Source organism: Rhinolophus hipposideros (genome assembly GCF_964194185.1).
Source record: "Rhinolophus hipposideros genome assembly, chromosome: 2".
Classification (NCBI taxonomy): domain Eukaryota; kingdom Metazoa; phylum Chordata; class Mammalia; order Chiroptera; family Rhinolophidae; genus Rhinolophus; species Rhinolophus hipposideros.
Genome location: NC_138048.1, coordinates 30,528,348 through 30,552,640, shown reverse-complemented (window position 1 = coordinate 30,552,640; position 24,293 = coordinate 30,528,348). Strand labels below are relative to the sequence as shown.

At 39.0% G+C, this 24,293-nt stretch overlaps 1 protein-coding gene across 5 annotated transcripts in view; it reads right to left on the bottom strand.

Moving 5' to 3' along the window:
- The window catches only part of TMEM45A (transmembrane protein 45A), an 88,909-nt gene that overhangs the window by 48,613 nt on the left and 16,003 nt on the right, over nt 1–24,293 (bottom strand). For 2 of the 5 annotated variants that reach the window (XM_081071942.1, XM_081071943.1), the window contains one exon: nt 14,936–15,018. The exons of 2 other annotated variants lie outside the window; for them this stretch is intronic. In XM_081071942.1, coding sequence (XP_080928068.1) covers nt 14,936–14,954 — 19 coding nt within the window. In that variant the 5' untranslated portion in view covers nt 14,955–15,018. Of the gene's footprint in view, nt 1–4,532; nt 4,615–14,935; nt 15,019–24,293 lie in introns of those variants that run through there. One more of the 5 variants, XM_081071941.1, reaches the window with a different exon arrangement.

Below are 24,293 nucleotides of genomic sequence, written 5' to 3'. Positions count from 1 at the left end.
AGCAGGCCTGGCCTAGAGGGCGATCCAGGGCAGGAGCAGAAATAAGGGAAGAGGGCTAGAGGTGAGGCTTCAAAGATTCACTGTCAGCTGAAGAGGTTGCCAACCCTGCTGTAGGTCATGCTTCTCGGGGAACGATGTCAATACGATGAAGAGGGAGAGAGGTGCCGCAGCTCCTGGCACACAGCTCTTTTGCCAGTGTCAGGAAGCTAGTAAAAGCTTTAAAGCTAGGAAGTTACATGGTCTCAATGGTATTTCAGGAAGCTTAATTTGGCAGCTGTGCACAGAAGATATCAAAGGCAGCAAGAGGCTGGAGGCTAGGAAACTGGTTAAGAGGCACTTGCAGACACTCATTTCTGAGATGATGAGTCTGAGTCAGAACAGAGTAGTGGGAACAGAGCAAAAGGACAAAGGTGAGAAATACCTATCCGGGAAGAAGAACAGACTGGCGCTGGGGATCTATATAGCCACGACTGTGGTCCACGAAGGTCTCAGAGGGAGAGAAGAAAGCAGGAAAGACATTCCCAGAGCCATTCGTCACCCCAGCCCTGCACACTCAGGAACCTGCCCCTTCTGTCTCCTCACCAGACCACAAACTCCAAGGAGTCTGGGAGACTTCTTGCGTCTGGCAGCCCCACAGCTTTCCCTCATTGCCCTGGGTGTTTGGTAGACTCGATAAATACTGACTGGCGGTCTGTTTCCTCTGCCTGGAATGCTCTATCCCCACCTTTGCTGGGAAACTACGTAAGAAGGCCTCCCTGCGGACCCAGCACAATGTCTCTTCCTCAGAGAGACCTCTGCGACCATCCTAATTAGGTCCTCCACTTTTCCTCCCCATAGAAATGTATTCACCATATTTAGTACAGTATGGACTTCTGTATTTGGATAGTTGAAATTTATTTTTATTTCCTCTTGTTGTTGTTGTTGTTGGCTGTGGTTTCCTGCCTCACCCCACCAGACGATAAGCTCCACAAAGTCCGTTTTTCTTTTCACCATTGCGTCCCCAAACGTGAGGTCTCATAGAAATACAACGCGAGCCACATTTGTAATTTGCAATTTCCATTAGCCGCATTTAAAACAAAGAAGAAACAGGTGACATTAATTTAATAACTATATTTCTTTTAACCAAATAATCCAAAATGTTATCATTTAAACAGGTGGTCTATACCAAAAAAAATTGTTAATAAAATAGTTTACGTTCCTTTTTCTTTGTAAAAAGTCTTCAGCTTCTGTGTTTTACACTTTTAGTACATCTCAGCTGGGACGAGCCACAGGTCAAGTGTCCCATAGCCCCATGTGGCTACTGGCTGCCATAGTGAACAATACAGAGCCTTGCAGGATGCTGGACGTGTATTACTTACTTCCTGAACAGCTGATCCATGAAAAAGGGAGGGTGGAAACGGGAGAAATGGTTAGGTGGGCATTGTGAGAACCATCTCTATAAATGAGGACATTGGTTTGAAGATATCATGTAACTTGTTGCCCAAGATCACTTGTCTTGTGAGTGAAAGCGAGACTGAGAACGCAGTCTGCCTTTCTCAACGGTGCTGTCTGCACCCACGAAGGCAACATAACAAGTCTGGTCAAGCCAGACTGCTTTGAAATCTCTCTCCTCCAGCTGAAACCTCGCAGGGCTCCTATAAGATATCGTTTGGAATCTCACAGACACTCTCATTTCAAAAGTATGATGTGACCATTGCAGGTTAACATGGGAGTCTCCCCTTCCTCCTCCATACATCGTTTAGAGGCACCCTTATCTCATTTGCTGCTGTCCATTAGGACTCTGCTATGACCAAAATAAATAAACAAACAAATAGATAGATATAGAGAGAGAGATATAGACATACAGATATACTGAAGTTCCCCAAGTATGCTAAGCTTTCTAACATTCCTCCTTAGTTCTGTATAGTCTTCCTGCTGCCTGGAACCCTTCCCTTCTTTACCTAATTAATATGCATCCTACATGACTCAGTTCAAGAAAAAAAGAAGGAAAAAGAGATGGAAAAAATTCAATTCAGCAGTCATCTCATTTCAGCCAAGGAATCTCTCTGCCCCACTCTCCAAGTACGAGGAGAGTGTCCCTTTTCTGTGTTCCCGACGCATTCTCGAGGAATTTTTCATGCATGTCACCATTATACACCTAGGGTCTCCCTCACTGGACTGTGAGCTTCTGTGAGCACTGGACTGTCAGAACTACGTATGTCCTTTATGTCCTCATTGCCTAGCATATATTCAGTGGGTTGTTAAACAAGTAAATAACTTAATGGATGTGTAATGACCATGCTCATAGTCTTGTTTACGTGTAAGAAGCAATACCCAGTACCACATAGCCCAAAGAGTTAAGAGGAGAGAGTACTCTTGCAATAGCTGCATCTCACTCAGACCAGTTGTCAAGGTGTGGACCACAGTGACAAGAGCAGACAGCACCAGCAGAGTACCCTGTGATGCCTCCAACCATTTCGTAAGAAGCAATGTTCTAAGCTGTGCAGAAAATGTAGCAAAGCTGGTACTCCCCAGGAGGTCAGGAATGTGTGGAAGTTGTGAAATACTTAGGAATGTGGTGGGTAAGAAGCATGCTAAGCATGAGAATGTGGCCACAGAGCCAAGGAGCCCGGAGAACAGTGACCTGGAGGGGACAGAGGACATGCAGTTTTTGGTTTCTATCTCCCCCTGGAAGGGCAGATGGTGGTAATTATACTGAGCAAAAGGCAGGACCACAATAACTTAGTTCTCCCTAACTCACCACGCCCTGGGCAAGGATGTTCAGCCTCTTAGAGGGAGTACTCAGAGAGATCTTTATAGAGGGGCCTCTTGGCTGTATCCTGGGATTGTGATCTGTAGTAAGTCTTAGGCCAGAGCTTCTAACCTCCGATACAGCACACTGATGTGCCCCTGGTGGGTACAGGTGTGTCCGAGAAAAATACAAACTCCCTCAGTCCCAGAAGCAGGCAGATGAGGCTAAGGGGGGGCCAAGGCCTGTGGAAGCCTGACCCTCTTGGACTGTTGCCTAGGAATGAGCCTTCACATCTACACAGTGCCAGGTCCTATGTACATTGTGACATGAAAAATATGGGAAAGCATTGAGGTAAACTATAAGAAATGAATGAGCAGCACCAGAGATATAAGACTTTTGAAAAGGATTTTGTTTCGACAGGGCCAAGTGGACAGAAAGTAATAGATACCATGGTAAGTAGGATCTAGCCCAATAGCCTTGCAGGATTGTGAGCTCACAAATGTAGGTACAGACCCAGGGCAGCCTACTGGTGTGTGCTTCTGTGAATTCAGATAGAAGACGGAACACTAGGCTAGTGTACCATTAAAAAAAAGTAAGTAACAGTAACCCACAAGGCTGAGGCCCAGGTCCTCAACACACTCCTGAAAAACAAACAAATCAAGGCAGGTGACACTACATCCCTCAAATAGCCCATATTTCCTGGTCACAAGAGGCAGACCAGGGGCCAGAGTCAGCCCTGTAGCCGTGCCTGACACCTCCCCACCTCCCTCCCTGGCAGGGCCTGGCCCAGGGAGAAATTACTCCTTAGAAATTAAAATGTCTGACAGAATTTCTCATACATTCCATCCTTATAACCTCATAGACAAGCTGTAAAATGAGAGGGAAGGGGTTGTCATTGTTAGTGAAACTGGGGCCATTACTCCCATACCCAACATTTACTCTTCTGCCACTGTTTGCCTTTGCCTTTTCAAGCATAGATATGAACTCAGGCTTGGACAGAGGTGGGCATGCACATAACCAGAGAACCGCAATGCTACCTGAGAGAGCACTAGAGGTATCAGAAAAGCATGGCTTCTGTTAAACTTCTACTCAATTGGAAACCAAAACAAACACCTCTCCCCACATTACTAAGCTGGTCAGAAATATACTTCAGTCACAGCAAATGGGCCCAGAGCTGTATTGGGGCCAGGGTGTAGGAGGAAGGCAGGAGCTGAATGTGGCAAGGAAGGTCTAGTCACTCTAAACATGTGTAGGACCAGTCCCGCCTGTCAGAGAGGCTCTAGCTGTCATCACTCTTCTGTGACTTAAGTGGGCTGGAGAATACAGATCCAGCTGGCACAAGGTGATATGGAGCAGACAGCCCCAAGGGTGTGTGTGTACGTGCTAAAGCTACCGTGGCAAAATAAGAGCTCTAGCCAAGGAGAAGCTAACATCTGAGATGTAAATAAGCCCTGCCTGGGTGTGGCAAACACCAAAAAGGAGAAACTAAAGCTAATCCCCACCACACCCAGCCAAAGATCTAGATGTCACCTGCACTCCTTCTGTGCAACACTACCTGTGGGGAGCCGAGCACATGCAAGAGGAATTTAAGCTCTACTAAATCCCAAACTAAAGTTATCCAGGGCCTTCACTGAGATGTACTCTCTAAACTTTACTCCCAACTTCTGAAATGGTTCTCCAATATTTGGAAATGATTGGAAGGCAAATATCTTCATTCCCAAAAGCTAGTAAAATGTCCACTCACTCATCATCCATCATGGGCTAAGGGAGAATGAGGGTGTCTCCCTGACGTGAATCTTACCCTGATACTGCAAAGGCTGCCTCCAGTCCCAGGCTGGCAGTGACACCATCAACTTTTTTGTTTCCCATTATTTCTCCACCTCCTAGGCCAAGACAGGAAAAGTGAGTTTTTCTTGGTAATGAGATACTCTGCTCCCAATTGTCTTAAGGACAGGAAATGGGGAAAGCACAGGCTTCTACTGTGCAAAAGGATGAAGTCAGTTTGATAGCCCGTGTGTTCTGGCTTCTCCAAGCGATGCAGGGAAAATACTGAAACCAAGGGCCCAGCCCCACCTTGGCTCACATCAAGCTGCACAGAGTTGGAGGTACCTGGGGAGTGTGTGTATCTCAGTGTAGGTAGTTATGTAAAAAAAAAAAGAAAAATTGCAAGTAAAACCACAAAATGCATCAAAAGAGCAGAAGACAAAAGTAGGAAGAAAGAATAAAGGCAATAAATAGAACACAGTAACAAATAGGGTAGATATTAATCCAACTGTATCAATAATCACTTTAAATGTCAGTGGTCTAAATGCCAATTGAAAGACAAGTTTGTCAGAATGGAGTAAAAAAGATCCAACTATATGTTGTTCACAAGAAAATCACTTTAAATATAAAGATACAAATAGATTAAAACGAAAGGGATAAAGAAAGATATGCTAACACTAATCAAAAAAAGTGGCAGTAGCTGTATTAATCTTAGACAGAGCAGACTTCAGAGCAATCAAAGTTATCAAGAATAAGGAGGGGCATTGCATAATGATAAAGGGGTCAATTCCCCAAGAAGATATAAAAAATTTTTAATGTACATCATCCTAAAAACAGAGCATCAAAATACGTGAGGCAAAAACTGATAAAATTGCAAGGAGAAATAGATGAATCCACAATTCTAGTTGGAAACTTTCACACCCTCTATGAGAAATGGACAGATCCAGCAGGCAGCAAATCAGTAAAGACATAGTTGAACTCAATAGCACCATCAATTAACTGGATATAATTGACATCAATAGACTACCTCATCCAACAACAGCAGAATACACATTTTTCTCAGGCTCACATGAAACATCCACCAAAATAGGTCACATTCTGGACCAGAAAAAACACCTTAACAAATTTAAAAAAATGGAAATCATACAATATATGCTATCAGACCACAGTGGAATTAAACTAGAAATCAATAAAAGAAAGATAACCAGAACACCCCAAAATACATGGAGATTAAACAACACAATTCTGGGTAACACATGAGACAAAGAAAAAAATCTTGAGAGAAATTTTGAAATATTTTGGGCTAAATGAAAATAAAAATATAACTTATCAAAATGTGTGGATTATAGCAAAAGCAGTGTAATACAAAATTTATAGCACTGAGTGTATATACTTAAAAAAAGAGGAAAGGTCTACAATGAATAATTTAAGCTTCCACCTAGGGAACTAGAAAAAGAAGAACAAATTAAATCCAAAGTAAGCAGATAAAAAAGAAATAATAAGCATTAGGACATAAATAAATGAAACTGAAAACAACAAATCAATAGAGAAAAATCAACAAAACCAAAAGCTTGTTCTTTTAAAAAAAAATCAATAAAATTGATAAGCCTGTAACCAGACTAAGGAAAAAATAGAGAAGACACAAATTATTAACATCAGAAATGAAAGATGGGATATCATTAAAGTTCCCATGAACATTAAAAGGTAATAAAGGAATACTATGAAAAACTTTATACCTACAGATTTGACAACCTAGATGAAATGAACCAATTCCTTGAAAGATACCACTGACCAATCTCACATACAATAATTTGAATAGGCCTATGAGGTGTGATCAAACAATATGGTGAATGTTTAAATTTTAAAAGTTTATTACAGTAAAAGACACACTGCCATTAATCCCCCTCAAAATACTCCCCCTCACTTTGAACACACTTTTCTCATTGTTCTTGCCACTTTCTGAAGCAGTTCTGGAAGCCTCTTTCATGAATGACTTTAGTTGTGCTGTCATGGCTGCCTCGATGTCCTGAATCATTTTGACTTTGGAGAAGAGACAGAAGTCTCACGGTGCCAGATGCGGTGAATAAGGTGGATGAGTACACACCATAATATTTTTATTTGACAGAAATTTCCCTATATCAGAAGTGAGATGTGACATGGAGCGTTGTCATGACGGAGAATGATTTACAGCACACTTTAAAACACACCTTCTCTCAACCGTAGCTCAACCCAATTGGCTGCACCAAACAAGTTGAAACTTGTCACACACGGTTACTATGCTTCGATGGCCACTTCCCTATTGAAGATCCCTGCCTTTCTGTTGGATGGCACTTAGCAGCAGCATTCACTATATTTTGTGATCACAACGAAAGGCTCTGTGTCACACATCACTTCTGGTACAGCAATTTCTGTCAAATAGAAACATTATGGTGTGTCCTCATCCACCTTATTCACTGGATCTGACACCAGGCAATTTCTGACTCTTGCTCAAAGTCATAATTACCATCAAAGGTAAACATTTTGAATCGACTCAGAACATTGAGGTAGCCAGGACAGCACAACTAAAGACATGAAAGAGAACTTCCAGAACTGCTTCAGAAAGTGCCAAGAACAATGGGATAACTGTGTTCGAAGCAAGGGGGAGTACTTAGAGGGGAGTTAATGGCAATATGTTTTTTACTGTAATAATTTTTTTTAATTTAAACATTCACCATAGTTTTTGATCACACCTCATATATCTATTAAAGAAATTGAGTTAGTACTTAATAACCTTCTAAAACAGAAAGCACAAGGCTCAGGTGGGTTCACTGGTGAATTTTACCAAACATTTAAGAAAGAAATTATACTAATTCTCTACAATCCCTTCCAGAAGATAGAAGCAAAGGGAATACCTCCTTATTCTATGAGGCTAGTATTACCCTAACAGCAAAACCAGACAGACATTTCAGGAAAACAGAACTACAGACCAATATATCTCAGGAGCACAGATGCAAAACTCCTCAGCAAATTATTAGCAAAAAAACTCACAACAACGTATAAAAATAATTATATACCACAACAAAATGGGATTTATCCCAGGTGTGCAAAACTGGTTCAACACTCAAAAATCAGTTAAAGTGATTCATCACAATAGATTAAAGAAGAAAAATCACAAAATCATATCAATAGATGCAGAAAAAGCATATGAGGTGTGATCACAAAATACAGTGAATGTTTAAATTTAAAGAAATTATTACAGTAAAAGACACATTGCCATTAATCCCCCTCAAAATATTTCTCCTTGCTTTGAACACACTCATCCCATTATTATTGCCACTTTCTGAAGCAGTTCTGGAAGTCCTCTTTCGTGTTTTCAGTTGCACTGTTAGCAGCCTCGATGTCCTGAGTCAATTTAAAACGTTTAATTTCATGGTAATTTTGACTTTGGAAAGAACCAGAAGTTGCACAGTGCCAGATTCAGTGAATAAGGTGGATAAGGACACACCATAATGTTTTTATCTGACGGAAATTGCTGTACCATAGCGATGTGTGACACACAGCCTTTCTCGTACTTGAAGTCTTAACTAATTACAGTAAGATAAGAAAGTGAAATAAAAGGTAACCATTGGGAAGGAAGAAATGAAACTGTTTTTGTGCACAGATGACATGATCATCTTTGCAGAAAATCTGAAAGAATCAACAAAATGAACTCCTGGAACTAATAAGCAATTAAAGCATGGTTTCATGATGCATGGTTAATGTGCAAAAGTCCATTGTTTTTCTATATACCAGCATGAACAAGTGCAGTATGAACTTTAAAAATGCCATTTACATATGTACCAAAAAATAATGAAGTACTTAGATAAAAATCTAATAAAAAACATACAAGATCTATGTGAGGAAAACAGTAAACCACTGATGAAAGTAATCAAAGAACTAAATAAATGGAGCGATATAACATGTTCATGAATAGAAAGACTCAGTATTGTCAATTCAATTCTCAGACATCAATTCTTTCCAATTTGATTTATAGTAGATTCAGTGTAATCTCAATCAAAATCTCAGCAAGTTACATTTGTGGATGTAAACAAATTAATTTTAAAGTGTATGTGGAAAGGCAAAGACCCAATATGGCCAACACAATTTCGAAGAAAACAAGATCAGAGGACCTGATCTCAGGATTTACTATAAAGCTGCAGTAATCAAGACAGTGTAGTATTGGCAAAAGAATAGACATATAGATCAGTGGAACAGAATAGAGGGCCCAGAAATACAAACACACACACACACACACACACACACACACATCAACTGATCTTTGACAAAAGATCAGAGGCAATACAAAGCAGGATAGATAGTCTTTTCAACAAATGGTATTAGAACGACTGGATATCCACATGCAAAAAAATGAATCTAAACAGAAACTTTATACCCTTCACAAATATTAACTCAACATGTATCATCGATTTAAATGTAAATGTAAAACTATAAAACTCCTAGAAGACAACACAGAGGAAAATCTAGGTGACCGTCAGTATGACGATGACTTTTTAGAAAAACACCAAAGGCAGGATCCATGAAAGAAATAATTGATGTCAGATTTGTTACAATTCAAAACTTTTGCTCTGCAAAAGACAATGTCAAGAGAAATAGAAGACAATGGAGAAAACATTTGCAAAAGATATGTCTGATAAAGAACTATTATCCAAAATATACAAAGAACTCTTAAAACTCAATAATAAGAAAACAGAAAGAAATCGAAGAAGACACAAATAAATGGAAATGTAATTCATGTTCACGAATTGGAAGAATACTGTTTAAAAGCCTACACTACCCAAAGCAATCTACAGATTCAATGTTATCCCTATCAAACTTCCAATGGCATTTTTCATAGAAATACAACAAAAATCCTAAAATTTGTGTAAAACCACAAAAGACCATAAACAGCCAAAGCAATCTTGAGAAAGAAGAACAAAGCTGGAGGTATCACACTCCCTAATTTCAAACTATACTACAAAGCTATAGTAATCAAAACAATATAGTAATAAAAACAGACACGTAGATCAACAGAACGAAAGAGAGAGCCCAGAAATAAACCACAAATATGGTCAATTATTTTACGACAAAGAATCCAAGAATATACAATGGGGAAAGGACAATCTCTTCAATAAATGGTGTTGGAAAAACTGGACAGCCACATAGAAAAGAATAGAACTGAACCACTATTTTACACCATACACAAAAATGAACTCAAAATGGATTAAAGACGTGAACATAAGACCTGAAACCATAAAACTTCTAGAAGGAAATATAGGCGGTAAGCTCCTCAACATCTTGGCAATGATATTTTGGATTTGACACCAAAAGCACAGACAACAAAATAAAAAATAAACAAGTGGGACTACATCAAACCAAAAAGCTTCTGCTCAGCCAAGGAAACTCAACAAAATAAAAAGACAACCTACCCAATGGGAGAAAATATTTACAAATCATATATCTGATAAAGGGTGAATAAAAACTATATAAAGAAATCACACAACTCAACAGCAAAAAAAAGTAAAAATATCCAACTAAAAATGGGCAGAGAATCTGAATCAATATTTTTCCAAAGAAGATATAAAGATGGCCAACAGGAATATGAAAAGATACTCAACATTACTAACCATCAAGGAAATACAAATCAAAACCACAATGAAATATCACCTCACACCTATTAAAACAGTTATTATAAAAAAAGACAAGAGATAACAAGTGTTGGCAAGGATGTGGAAAAAAGGGAACCCTTGTGCACTGTTGGTGGGAATGTAAATTGGTGCAGTCACTATGAGAAACAGTATGGGGGTTCTCAAAAACCTAAAAATAGAATCACCATTTATCCAGCAATCCCTCTTCAGGGTATTTATCTCAAGGAAACAAAATCATTGTCTTGAAAAGATATCTGCGCTCCCATGTTCATTGCAGCAATATTTACAATAACCAAGACATTGAAACAACCTAAGTGTCCATGGACAGATGAATGGATAAAGAAAATGTGGTATGTTATTCACAATAGAATATTATTAAGCCATAAAAAAGGGAAATCCTGCCATTTACAATGACATGGATGGACCTTGAGAGCATTATGCTAAGGAAGTAAGTCAGACAGACAGACACATACTGTATGATATCACTTATGTGTGGAATCGAAATAAAACCAAACCCACAGGCAAAGAAAACAAATTGGCGGCAAGCACAGAGGCAAGCACAAGAGGGGTAGAGAGAGGTAGGGGAAATGGGTGAAGGGGTCGAAAGGTACAAATTTCCAGTTGTAAAATGAATAAGTCCTGGGGATGTAATGTACAGCATGGTGACTATAGTTAACAATATTGTATATTTGCAAATTGCTGAGAAATTGCATCTTAAGAGTTTTTAGCACACAAAAAAATTGTAGCTATGTATGGTGATAGATGTTTGCTAAACTTATGGTGGTAATGGTAATCATTTCGCAATATATACATCTATCATATCATTTTGTTGTACACCTAAAACAAATACAATGTTGTATGTCCATTATAGCTCAATAAAAAAAGAAAACAAACAACTGGATAAAACAGTGGGCAAAAGACATGAATAAACATCTCACCAAACAAGGTATACAGATGGCAAATAAGCACATGAAAAGATGTTCAACATTATGTCATTAGAGAAAGTTACAACAACAGTGAGATACCACTACACACCTATTATAATAGCTAAAATCCGAAACACTGACAACTCCAAATGCTGTTGACGATGTGAAGCAATAGGAACTAACATTCATGGTTGATGGGAATGTAATGTGGTACAGCTACTTTGGAAAATAGTTTGGCAGCTTCTTACAAAACTAATCATAGTCTTATCATGTGATCCGGCAATCATGCTCAATGGTATTCATCCAAAGGAAGTGAAACTTACGTCCATGCAAAAACCCACACAGAGATGTTTATAGTAGCTTTATTCATAATTGCCAAAATTTGGAAGCAACCAAGATGTCCTTCGGTAGACAAATGAGTAAATAAAGTGAAATACAACCATATAATGGAATATCATTCAGTGATAAAAAGAAAGGAGCTATGAAGACGTATCAAAACAATATGGAGGAAACTTAAATGCATATTACTAAATGAAAGAAGCCAATCTGAAAAGTATACCTACAATACGATTCCTATTATATGACATTCTAGAAAAGGCAAGACGATGGCAACAATAGAAAGATCAGTGGTTGCCAGAGGTTAGGAAGCAGGGAGGAATGAACAAGCAAAGAACTGAGGACTTTTAGGGCAGTGAAACTATCCTATGTAATACTATAATGGTGGGTACATGTCATCATTTGACATTTTCTGAAACCCATAGTATATGCAACACCAAGAGAGAACTGTAATATAAACTGTGAACTTTGAGTTACAGTAATGTGTCAATGTAGGTTCATCAAAATGTGTGACTCTGGTGCAACATGTAGATAACGGTGGAGGCTGTAAATGCGTGAAGGCAGGGGGTAATGGGAACTCTATATTTTATGCTCAATTTTGCTGTGAACCTAAAACTGCTCTAAAAAAAAAGTATTTTTTTAAAGGCACTGCAGGTAGATGCCTAATATATAAAGCCACATGAACAACAAACCTGACAGTATCACTTTTTAGCACCTGGCAGGGGCATCAAAAAGGGGGCCCACCAATTTATCCTTTATCTGGCATCTACAAGCATCTTTACACAGCCTAAAAGTCATATTCTGTGCTCTCAAACAACCCTTGTTTTCATGAGCCAAAAATGGAGAGGCATCAGTGAATCAACAAGGAGGGAGGTGAAGGAAGCAGCAGACACGGCAGCTTGGTAATAACAAGAAGGCACTGTCTGGAAATCGTGTCCAGCACACTGCAGGGGAGTTCTCTGGGTACCTCAATGGAAGCCAGCTATGCCAAGCCAGCTGAGTTATCCTCTGGCCCTGGCCCAAGAAAGCACCTCCCTGAAATACCTGCCAAATTCCACAGTCACTTGTGAAATGTAGGTCACCCGCTGCAGGCCCACAAGGATCGTCATAACCTTAAAGGGGACATTCACAGCTCAGGAGACTTCCTCACTGGCCCTGATTTTTTTCTCCTTGCACCATCACATTGTTCACTTTGATGCTCTCCTCTGAAATCCCTCTAGTTTACCCCAATTTCAAGAGTTCTGTTTGCCCTTCTCTGTAACAAGACAGCGCTGAAACAGTTACTCTTGGGGCCTTGCCAAGAGGAGAAGACACTAGGGCATGCTCACGCTTCCTCCCAGGAGCATGCTCTGACTGCATCCTCCTGGAAGAGCCTGTGTCTCCCATGCTGAGGTAATGTACACACCTGCACCAGGGAGCACCCCCTCTTGGGACCAGGCATGTGGCCACATTTCTAGCAGCAGGTAGGAAGGGCAGTTATCAAGGACCCTGTACCCCAACAGACCTGGAGACAAACCCATCTGGGGGGCCACCCCACATGTGTGCATGCCAGTCCATGCCAAAAGAATTTGTTTGCTTACAAAAATTAATAGGGTTGGTAACATAAAATAAAGATGAATGAGAAAAATGGGAAGTTGAGGGGCTAGGAAATTCTGAATTGGGAGTGGGGAAAAACAGACAGCAATTGAATGGTGTCTAACTTCATCTTTTCCACCTCATTCTTTCCTTCTTCTATGGGTTCTCCGTGATTCCAGCTCTCTTGTCAAGGTCACCAAAGACCCCCACATTGCTAACTTCAATGGCCAATTCTGCCCTAATCTTATTTGAGCCACGAGCAGAATTTACAGAGCTGATCATTGCCTCCTCCCTGGAAAATATTCCCCCTTGTTTATCCTCTTCACCAGCCCCTCCTTCTTTCTCTGGTTACTCCTAATCTCTCAGCTTCTTAAAACTGGAATGTCCTAAGGCTCAGTGTTTAGAACTCTTTTCATTGCTCTGTATCCTCAGTACCCTCAGTACGGGGGGGATCGCATCCTGTTTCACGGCGTTAAATACTATGCCACATGCCCACGACACCCAAGATTTCATCTTTAGCCCAGTCTTCTCCCCTGAATTCTAGACTCCTATAGCCAACAGCCCACTCAGCATCTCCACTCAGATGTGTAACATACATCGCAAGTTCAAAACTGTCCCAAATAGAACTCCTGATATCCCCAACCCAGTTCTCTACCCACAGTTTTTCCCCCTTAAAGACAACGTTCTCCCTGTTATTCACACCAAAAGTTTTAGAGTTGTCCTTGACTCCTCTCCTTCTCTTACTTTCCACATCCAATCCATCAGAAAATCTTACTGGCTCTAGAATATGCTCAGGGCCTGACTACTTCTCACCACCCTCTCCATAATCCCACCCCCACATGACCACTTTGATAGAGACCTGAGTTATTAAAATGGTCTCCTAATTAGACTCTCGGCTTCTGCCTTTGCCCCTTTCAGACTATTCTCAAAACAGGAGCTAGTGTTATCCTGCTGAAATGTAAATCAGACCCAGGTCCTCACAAGGGTCTACGTGGCCCTCCATGGTTTATTCCCCATCACGTCTCCAGCCTCCTCTCCTCATCCTCTCTTCTCAGCCACTCCCTCCCAGCCACACTTGCCTCCCTGCTTCTCCTTGAACACCCCAAGCTCCCCTCCACCTTTAGACCTTTGTACTTGCTACTCCTCCTGCTTGAAATTCTCTTCCCCCTAATCTCCTCTAAGCTTTTGCTCAAATAGTTTCTCAATGAGGCCTTCCTTGGTCACCTTACTTAAAAATGCAAACAGCTTCAACATCCCATCCCCCTTTCCTGTTTTGTTTTCCCCATAACACATCCACCATTTACTGATTTATTTTGTTAATTACATCTCCCCTTACTAGAATGAAAGTTCCATGAGTGCAGGATTTCTTTTTTTTATTTTTCTTTACTGCTTAATCCCTGGGTCTTAAAACTGTGCCTAGCATATAGTAAATAGTTCAGTATACACACACCTTCCCACAACTACTCTGCCTATTTAACTACAATGCTAGATCCTAACATAGAAGGAAACAAAATATTCATAGAACATTAGAATTAGGCTAGTCTTCGCTTTGCCTCAATCAGCCACACCTCACAATAGGCAGGCTGGGGAAACACTCATGATTGTAGGAGTCGAGAATGGCAGGCCATGACTCCAACAGTAGGGAAGGGGGCTAGGGTAAGAGTTGACAAACTAAAGGTAATACAACTTTTACTGAGTTTCTACCATGCGATAGACTCTGCACTAGGCTCTTTGCTAACATCTCATTAAATCCATATCACCCTGGAAGCAGGCATAATTACCCCCATTTCACAAATTTAAAAAACTGAAGTTCGGAGAGATGAAGTTATTTGCACAGTGTCACAAATACATGGAAGAATCAGGATTCAAACTAGGTCTATGTGAGTCAAAAATTCTTGCTCTTTCCACACCAAAGATTACTCTAAAAAAGATAAACTAACCTTTGAAACCTGTGAACATTTTTCAGATCAATTCTCCCTTCCTAGTAGTCATTCACCATTCTCCGTCTCAGTAGATCAAGTACCTAGAATTGGAGCAGAAGGGATAAAAAAGAAGATGCTAAAACCAAGCCTTTGTTTCTCAGTTAACGCTGAAAATTATCCAACAGAATAAATAAAAAAATCAATAGGCTGAAACCTGACACCTTTCTGTCCGTTTTACACACACATACATGCCCACATGCACACCAAAAGCAACTAGTAAGAGAAAATATATATATAATATTTTTATATTATATATATAAATATATATATATATATAAATATATATATATAATATTTTTATATATATATATAAAAACTTACCACACTTTTTACCTCACACAAATTGCTCAGGGGTCATGAACACTGAAAATTTGCTGCTTGGTAGCTAACAATCCTGGCAGATGCTGCTTTAATGCTCAGAAAAGACAAGCATATGACACTAGCACCAGTCTTGCAACAGCCCAGAGAAAACTCTTTCCTTCCTCCCACTCACATGTTTCTTCTTGGGCGTTGTATATACCGCCAGTGGCCTCCACCTCCACCCAATATACAGAAACCTGGCCCATACCACCCAGCAATTAATGTCATGAATGTCATGAGACATGACATTCTGCTAAGCTCTCAGCTTAGCAGAAGACACTGTCCTGTGCAATCAGGGCGGGAGTACTGAGTACCGTCAGCAGGTATTTTTTCAATACCTACTAAGTATTCGCACTATTTATTCCCACTCTCACCAACTTCACCTCTTGATTATCATTTGTATGGAATTGTTCAACCAACCAGCTTAGGTGTCCAGTGTGTAAAGACAGCAAAATTAGAAGGCTCCCACAGGGAATGGCCCACCAATGACTTTGCTTCTCTTGCCTGGACCGAGCCAACCTACTCACACCCAGTCTTACACAAGGAAAGCAGATAAATGCACTAGTGTTTACCCCTCACCTGAGATGTACCTATGAATCCTAAGAAAACTCAGAGATGACTATTTGCAATCGTTCCTGCTGGTTTTAGCATTTAGACCCACCAGCCAATAAGAATATTTCTTGGTTGTTGCTTAAAAAATAAGACCTACTGGAGTGTGTGTGTGCATGTATGTGTGTGTATGTGTGTGTGTGTGTGTGTGTGTGTGTGGCATGCACCTATGAAATATGAGGTTGTGCTTACTAGGTACCATAAAACAAAGTAAACCAAGGAGATGTAGAAAATTCTTCTTTCAAAAGACAGAAGTACTGGTGACATCAGAAACATGGTGGCGTGACGGGTCCCCCTTGATCTCTCCAGTTGAAGTAACAACAAATTGAATAGCTATAATTCAACAAAGGACCCCCTACACAACACACAAATGTGTCTGAGAGATCCAGTCATCAAAACATCTGATAGTGGGCAAATCAGGACAAACAGGAGGAGGGAAGAGAGAAGTGCAGATATGGGGGCTGCAGGGCACTTCCTGAAGTTCACTGCATTCCCAGGAGAGGGGAGGATTGAGAATGGAGGTGCACTCTCTGTGGCCCAAATAACCCTGCCTGAGTGGTCAGCGTATAACATGGCTGAACCCAGTGGGGCAGAGACCTCAGGGCAAAGACCAAATACGGAGTACTACAACTGTTGTCTAACAGCCCTCACTGCCAGGCAGATAACAAAGGCACAGAACCTGACCGTTTCCCCCCACCCTCCCAGAGCTCACTTCTCCTGCACACTCCCAGTGTTAGCAGCGGGCCCTAGAAAAAACTGTACTAGTGTCAGATTAAAGAGCAGAATATCTACAGCCCTGAGAACTGAAGAGGCAGTTCCTGAGCAGCAGATGCACACTGCAGCTAATCCCAGCAACAAAGGAGTAGGTACGGTCTGGGGCAAGGCAGCTGTGGTCTGGAAGTTGTCATTATTCGGAGAAGAACAAAGCCACAAACACACCAGCTACCTCTCCCAGCCCAGCCCACTCCCACCTTTCAAGGCTCATCCTAAGCAGGAGCACCCAGGACTACTGAGGTGCACAGCTCTGTATTTAGCTGCAAGAGCAGCACTGGTATTTTGGGGCTCAGGACCCCATCACCCACCAATCCTCCTACGGGGGTGGTGCCCTGAGACAGAGGTAACCTGGTTACAGAAGAGATGATTTCCACCTCGATAGGAAACCTTCCACTGCGAGAAGCTGAAACAAGGAAAGAGAAAATAAAAATCTCCAGCACTACCTACTGGATAACAAAAGAAAGACCTTTTCATATTAACCTGCTGCAGAATTTATTCTTGTAGATGTGCAAGAAGATAAAAAAGTCATCAATTACCATGAATAACCAAGGAAACAAGGGGGCTCAGAAATAAAAAAAAAAATCTCCAGGAAATGAACTTAAAGACATGGAAATATGTGACTTACATGACAGAGAATTCAAAATTGCAATTCTGAAAAACTCAACGAGATGCAAGAAAACTCAAATACAAAGTATAATGAACTCACAAATAAAATCAAAGTGAATGCTTTACAAAAAAAAAAAAAAAATCTGGAATTTTTTAAAAGAACCAAACCGAAATTCTAGAGCTGAATAATTTGATGAAAGAGATGAAAAATGAAATAGCCAGCTTAGGAAACAGAGTTGACCACATGGAGGAAAGAATTAGTGCCATCAAAGATAGAAATCTGGAAATGACACAGATGGAAGGAGAGAGAGACTTGAGAGATAAAAGAAGTGAAAGAACTCTACAAGGACTATCTGACTCCCTCAGAAAGAACAATATAAGAGTAATGGGTACAGGAGAAAAAGAAGAGAGGGAGAAAGGCTTAGCGAGCCTATTCAAACAGTCAATGATAACATCCTAAACATACAGAAAAAATTGGATCCTCAAATCGAAGAAGCAAACAGAACACCTAATTACCTCAATCTTAACAGGCTTTCTCCAAGGTACATTATATTGAAGCTATCAAAACTTAATGACAAAGAAAGAATTCTCAAGGCAGCCAGGGAAAAGAAGACAGTAACCTACAAAGGAAAGCCCATTAGATTATCATCAGATTTTTCAGCAGAAGCTCTACAACACTGGAGGGAGTGGAATAAAATATTCAAACTATTTTAAGAGAGAAGTTACCAGCCAAGAATGATATATCCAGCAAAGTTATCCTTTAGATATGAAGGAGGAATAAAGCCCTTTCCAGACATACAGAAGCTGAGGGAATTTTCTACCACAATGCTTGAATTACAGGAAATACTGAAAATGGCCACTCACCTGAAATAAAACTTCAAAAGGATACAAAACCATGAGCAAGATTACTAACAGACAGACAGAAGTAGAAAACGGCAACCCCTGGAGAGAATGGGGTATTATACACTTAAACATAACATAAAGGTTAAAGGAGATAAAAACGTTAAAAAAAAAAAAGAAGACAGAAAAGAAGACGACAACTTGCTACTGCACTCAGAAATAATCTCACAGCATAAATAAGGATAATTTGTGACAACAAAAACATAAAAGGAGAGAGGATAAACATCTGAATTTGTTAAGGGAAATGGAGATAAGATGCATGCTGAAGAAAAAGGACTACTGTATATATGAAACTTTCTATTACATAAACTTAATCATAACCACTAAAAAAAAAAAAAAAATCCAGAACTGAGACACATAACAAAAAAAGAGGAAACAGAGGAAAAAAATCATAGAATATGACCAAACTAAAATAACAGACAGAAACACAAGGGCAAAGAAACAATGGAGACACTGAGTACCAGAAAGCAAAAGATAAAATGTCTATAGGAAATCCTCAGATATCAATAATCACCCCAAATTTAAATGAACTGAACTCACCAATAAAAATGCACAGAGTAGCAGATTGGATCAAAAAACAAAATCCAACCACATGCTGCCTTCGAGACACACGTCTTAGCTCTGAGGATAAGTATGGACTCAAAGTGGAAGGGTGGAAAGTGATACTCCAAACAAATGACATCCAGAGAAAAGCGAGTGTAGCCATACTTACATCTGATGAAACAGACTTAAGAGACAAAGATGGACATTTCATAATGATAAAGGGGACAATACAACAAGAAGACATAAAACTTATCAATATATATACTCCAATCAGAGAGCACCAAAATATACAAAGCAACTACTAACAGAACTAAAGGGAGAAACTGACAAAAACACAATTATAGTAGGGGACCTAAATACACCATTGACAGCTAAGGATAGGTCTATCATCCAAACAGAAAATCCCAAAGGAAATATCAGCCTTAAATGACACAGTAGGCCAAATAGATATAATTGACATTTATAGAGCCCTTCATCTTAGAACACCAAACTATACATTCTTTTCTAGTGTACATGGAACATTCTCAAGAATAGACCATATGCAGGGACACAAAACTAGCCTAAGCAAATTTAAGAAAACTGAAATAATACCAAGCATATTCTCTGACCACAATGCTTTGAAAGTGGAGATCCACTGCAAAAAGAAAGCAGAAAAAAACACAAGTACATGGAGATTAAACAACATGCTACTAAAGAACGACTGGATCAAAGAAGAAATAAAAGGAAGATCAGGAGATACATAGAAACAAATGAGAATGAAAACACATCATGTCAAAATTATTTGGATGCAGTGAAATCACTATTGAGAAGAAAATTTATATAATTACAAGCCTATCTTAAGACACAAGAAAAATCCCAAATGAACAACCTAACATTACATCTTAAAGAACTAGAAAGAGAAGAACTAAGTCAGAAAAGAAGACACCCAAAGTCAGCAGAAGAAAGGAAATAAGAAAAATTTGAACAGAATTAAATGAAATAGAGAGCAAAGACAATAGGAAAAAATTAATACATCAAAGAGCTGGTTCTTTGGAAAGATTAATAAAATTGACAAACTCTTAGCTAGACTAAGAAAAAAGAGAAAAGACACAAACAAACAAAATCAGAAATAAAAGAGAAGTTATGACACATACCATAGACATACAAAGAATTATATGAGAATACTATGAGGGACTATATGCCACCAAATTCAATAACCTAGAAGAAATGGCAAAGTTCTTAGAAATATATAACATTCCTAGACAGAATCACGAAGAACTAGCACATCTAAATGCACCTATTGACCATAAAGAAATTGAAACAATCATACAAAACCTCCCCAAAAGCAAAAGTCCAAGACCAGATGGCTTCACTACTAAATTCTACCAAACATTCAAAGAGGAACTAGCACCTATCCTCCTCAAAATCTTCCCAAAAATTGAAGAAGAGACAGTACTCCCTAACTCATTCTATGAGGCCAATATTACCCTGATACCAAAACTTGGTAAGAATAACACAAGAAAAGAAAAGAACAGACTAATATCTCTGATGAATACAGATGCAAAAATCCTAAACAAAATACAAACAAATCAAATACAACAATACATTAAAAAGATTATATATAATGGTCAAGTGGGTTCATTCCAGGGACATGAAGAAGGTTCAACATATACAACTTGATCAATGTAATACACCACTGAACAAAAATAAAGGATAAAAATCATATGATTATATCAATAGATGCAGAAGAAAGTATTTGACAAGATACCACATCCATTTATGATTAAAACACTTAATAAAATAGTTATAGAAGAAAAGTACTTAAACATAATAAGGACCATATATGACAAACCCTCAGCTAATATTATACTTAATAGTTAAAAACTGAAAGCTTTTTCTTCTAAGATCAGGAACAAGACACGGATGCCCCTGTCACCACTGTTATTCACCATAGTGTTGGAAGTCCTTGCCAGAGCAATCAGGAAAGAGAAAGAAATAAAAGGCATCCAACTTGGGAATGAAGTTAAATTGTTACTTTTTGTGGAAGACATGATTCTTTATATAGAAAAACCCTAAAAACTCCACCAGAAAACTATTAGAAACAATAAACAAATTCAGTAAAGTTGAAGGATACAAAATCAATGCACAAAAATCCATTGCCTTCCTACATACTAAAAATGAAATTTCAGGAAAAAAAATTTTATAAACAGTTCCAAGGATGTGAAGTACCTATACACTGAAAATCATAAGACATTATTAAAAGAGATTGAAGAAGGCATGAAGAAATGGAAAGATATTCCATGTTCATGGATTGGAATAATGAACATAGTTAAAAATGGCCATATTTATTACCCAAAGTAATATACAGATTTCATGTAATCTCCATCTAAATCTCAACAGCATTTTTTCAAGAAATGGAACCAAAAATCATCAGATTTGTGTGGAACCACAAACTACCCTGAGTAGCCAAAGAAATCCTAAGGAAAAAAAACAAGGCTGGAGGTATCACACTTCCTGATCAATTTATATTACAAAGCGATAATAATCAAAACGGCACGGTATTGGCAGAATAACTGACATACAGACCAATGGAAGAGAACTAAGAACCCAGAAATAAATCCACATAAATATGGGCAGATAATTTTCGACAAAGGAGCCAAAAACACACAATGAGGAAAAGAAAGCTTCTTCAATAAACGGTGCTAGGAAAACTGAAAAGCCACATGCAAAAGAATGAAACTAGACTGCTATCTGTCACCATATACACAAAATGGATCAAAGACCTAAACATAAGACCTGAAAAAATAGATTGCATAGAAAAAAGCATAAGTACTAAACGTATGGACCTTGGGATCAGAGAGGATTTATGAATTTGACCTCAAAGGCAAGGGAAGGAAAGGCAAAAATAAATGAATGGGACAATATCAAACTAAAAAGCTAATACGCAGCAAAAGAAACCATCAACAAAACAAAGAGGCAACCAACTGAATGGGAGAAGATATTTGCAAACAATGCTTCCAATAAGGAGCTAATATCCAAAATATATAAAGAACTCATACAGCTCAACAAAAAAACAAACACAAACAGTCCAATTAAAAAATAGGCAGAAGACCTGAACAGACACTTCTCCCAAGAAGACATACAGACAGCCAACAGATATATGAAAAAATGTTTAATTTCACTAGCTATTAGGGAAATGCACATCAAAATCACAAGGAGATACCACCTCACACTTGTTAGAATAGGTATTCTGAACAAAACAAACAATAGCTAGTGTTAGAGAGGTTGTGGAGAAAAAGGAACCCTTATACACTGTGGGTGGGAAAGTAAATTGGTACAGCCACCATGGAAAAGATTATGGAGGTTCCTCAAAAAATTAAGAATAGAATTACCATATGACCCAGCAATCCGTCTTCTGGGTATATAACTAAAAATTTTGAAAACATTTATCCATAAAGATATATGTATCCCTATGTTCATTGCAGCATTATTCATGGTGGCCAAGACATGGAAACAACCAGTATCCTTCTATAGAAGATTGGATAAAGAGGCTGTAGTACATACATACAATGGAATATTACTCAGCCATAAGAAAAGATGAAGTACTGCCACTTGTGACAACATGGATGGATACTGAGATTATCAGGCTAAACGAAGTGAGTCAGACAGAAAAAGTTGAGAACCATATGAACTCACTTATATGTGGCATATAAAACTGAAAACAAGAAAGGTACAAGATAAACAATCAAAAAAACAAAAACTCATAGAAACAGACAACAGTTTAGTGGTTACCGGTAAAGGAGGAGAGAGCTTGATAGAAGACGGGGTCAAATATAAAGGGGGCTTAAAGGGGGTCAAACATATGGTGACTGAAGGAGAACTGACTCTGGGTGGTGAACACACAATGCAATATATAGATGATGGATTATATAGTTTTCAACTGTTTGAAACCTGTATAATTTTATTAATATTAACCAATGTCACCCCGATAAATTTAATAAAGATAAACAAAGGACAGAAATCCCTCATGTTGCTTAGACCTGAATTACCCTTTTAACTACAGTTAAAATCAGTATAGAAATTGTTCTAGAAAGGGAAAAGAAATCTCTGAAAACCTCCTATTAAAAGAGTTTAAACCGGGGGAGGGGGCTCTAGAAGAGGGTAAACAGGGTCTAATATATGGTGACGGAAAGAGAACTGACTCTGGGTGGTGAACACACAATGTGAGGTATAGATAATGTATTACAGAATTGTACACCTGAAATCTACGTAACCTTACTAACAATTGTCACCCCAATAAACTTTAATTTAAAAAAAGAGTTTAAACATTAAATCAATTAAGACAAGAGAATCGGCATCAGTTTCATTAGATATGCTCATCTTGATACATAAACTTGGAGAAAGGTGGTGAAACAGGCCCTTGATTTTATTTTCTCACTCTTGTTACACTTGAGTGACCCTGAAAGAGTAGAGGCAGAATCAGCCTCATGATATGTAGACCCCAGAGCAAAATGAAAATGTGGGGCCCCTTGTTTATAAATTGTTGAGAATTTTAAAGTAGTGATATCAGAGCATTAAACCAAGCATGGGACTCTTCTAAAACTGGGCTGTGTGCAACTGTACAGGTTGCATAACCATAAAGCTGGCCCTACAGATAGGGAATTTGTCCTCTGGGTGATAAAGACCTGGAGAAAAACTATGGTAAAATTACATGCTCTCTGGCATCATTCAACCCTGAAAAGCTCAATGACCCTAGAAGGGTCACTCCATGCTGGTACCACTTGGAGAGAAGAGTAATTTCTCCCATCAGATATAATACTGAACTGAATTTCCATAAGTGTGCCTGTTCCCCCAGGAGATTCAAAAGCTTTCTGCCCCTGTAGTTGATATGTATGTATGTATGTATGTATGTATGTATGTATGTATGTATGTATTTAAGATTGAGCAAAAATTAACCTACCCAACTGAATTAATCTGGAAAGATCAATCTTGCAGGAATGGACCCAGTGAGAAACCTGAATGCTTGGTGGCAGAAATGTTTCTGTAATGTTGGTTAAAGAAGATATTTCTCTACCCTATCAAGTTGAAAGAGACTTCTTTGGTCACCAGCTTAGTAATGATTGGGTTTTATAAGAACTAGTTACAAAAATGTAAGACTCAGTCCCATGACTAAGGAGAATAAGTCATCAAGCAAACTTCCAACGAAATGCTTGAGAAGAATGGCTCGGTCACTTCTTTTTTTTCTCTTTCTTTTTCGTAACTGACCTACCCCCCTTCATGCTGTTCAAGACCTCAGTGGTAGAACCATCAGGTCCTACCCTTTCCACCCACCAGTACCCCCAACCAAAATCCACTTACCCTGTGAACCAAACAGTTCCTCTAATAAATTAATTTTAGAAATGTGGTTAATGACGGTGGACAGGTTATACATGAAGAAGAGCCCAAAGGGACGCCGGTGAAGGAGCTCATTTAAACCACAGAATCTTTCCTCAGAGCATACCACGAAAACAACTGCTTTCTCCAATTACTAGTGTTAATGGCTCTT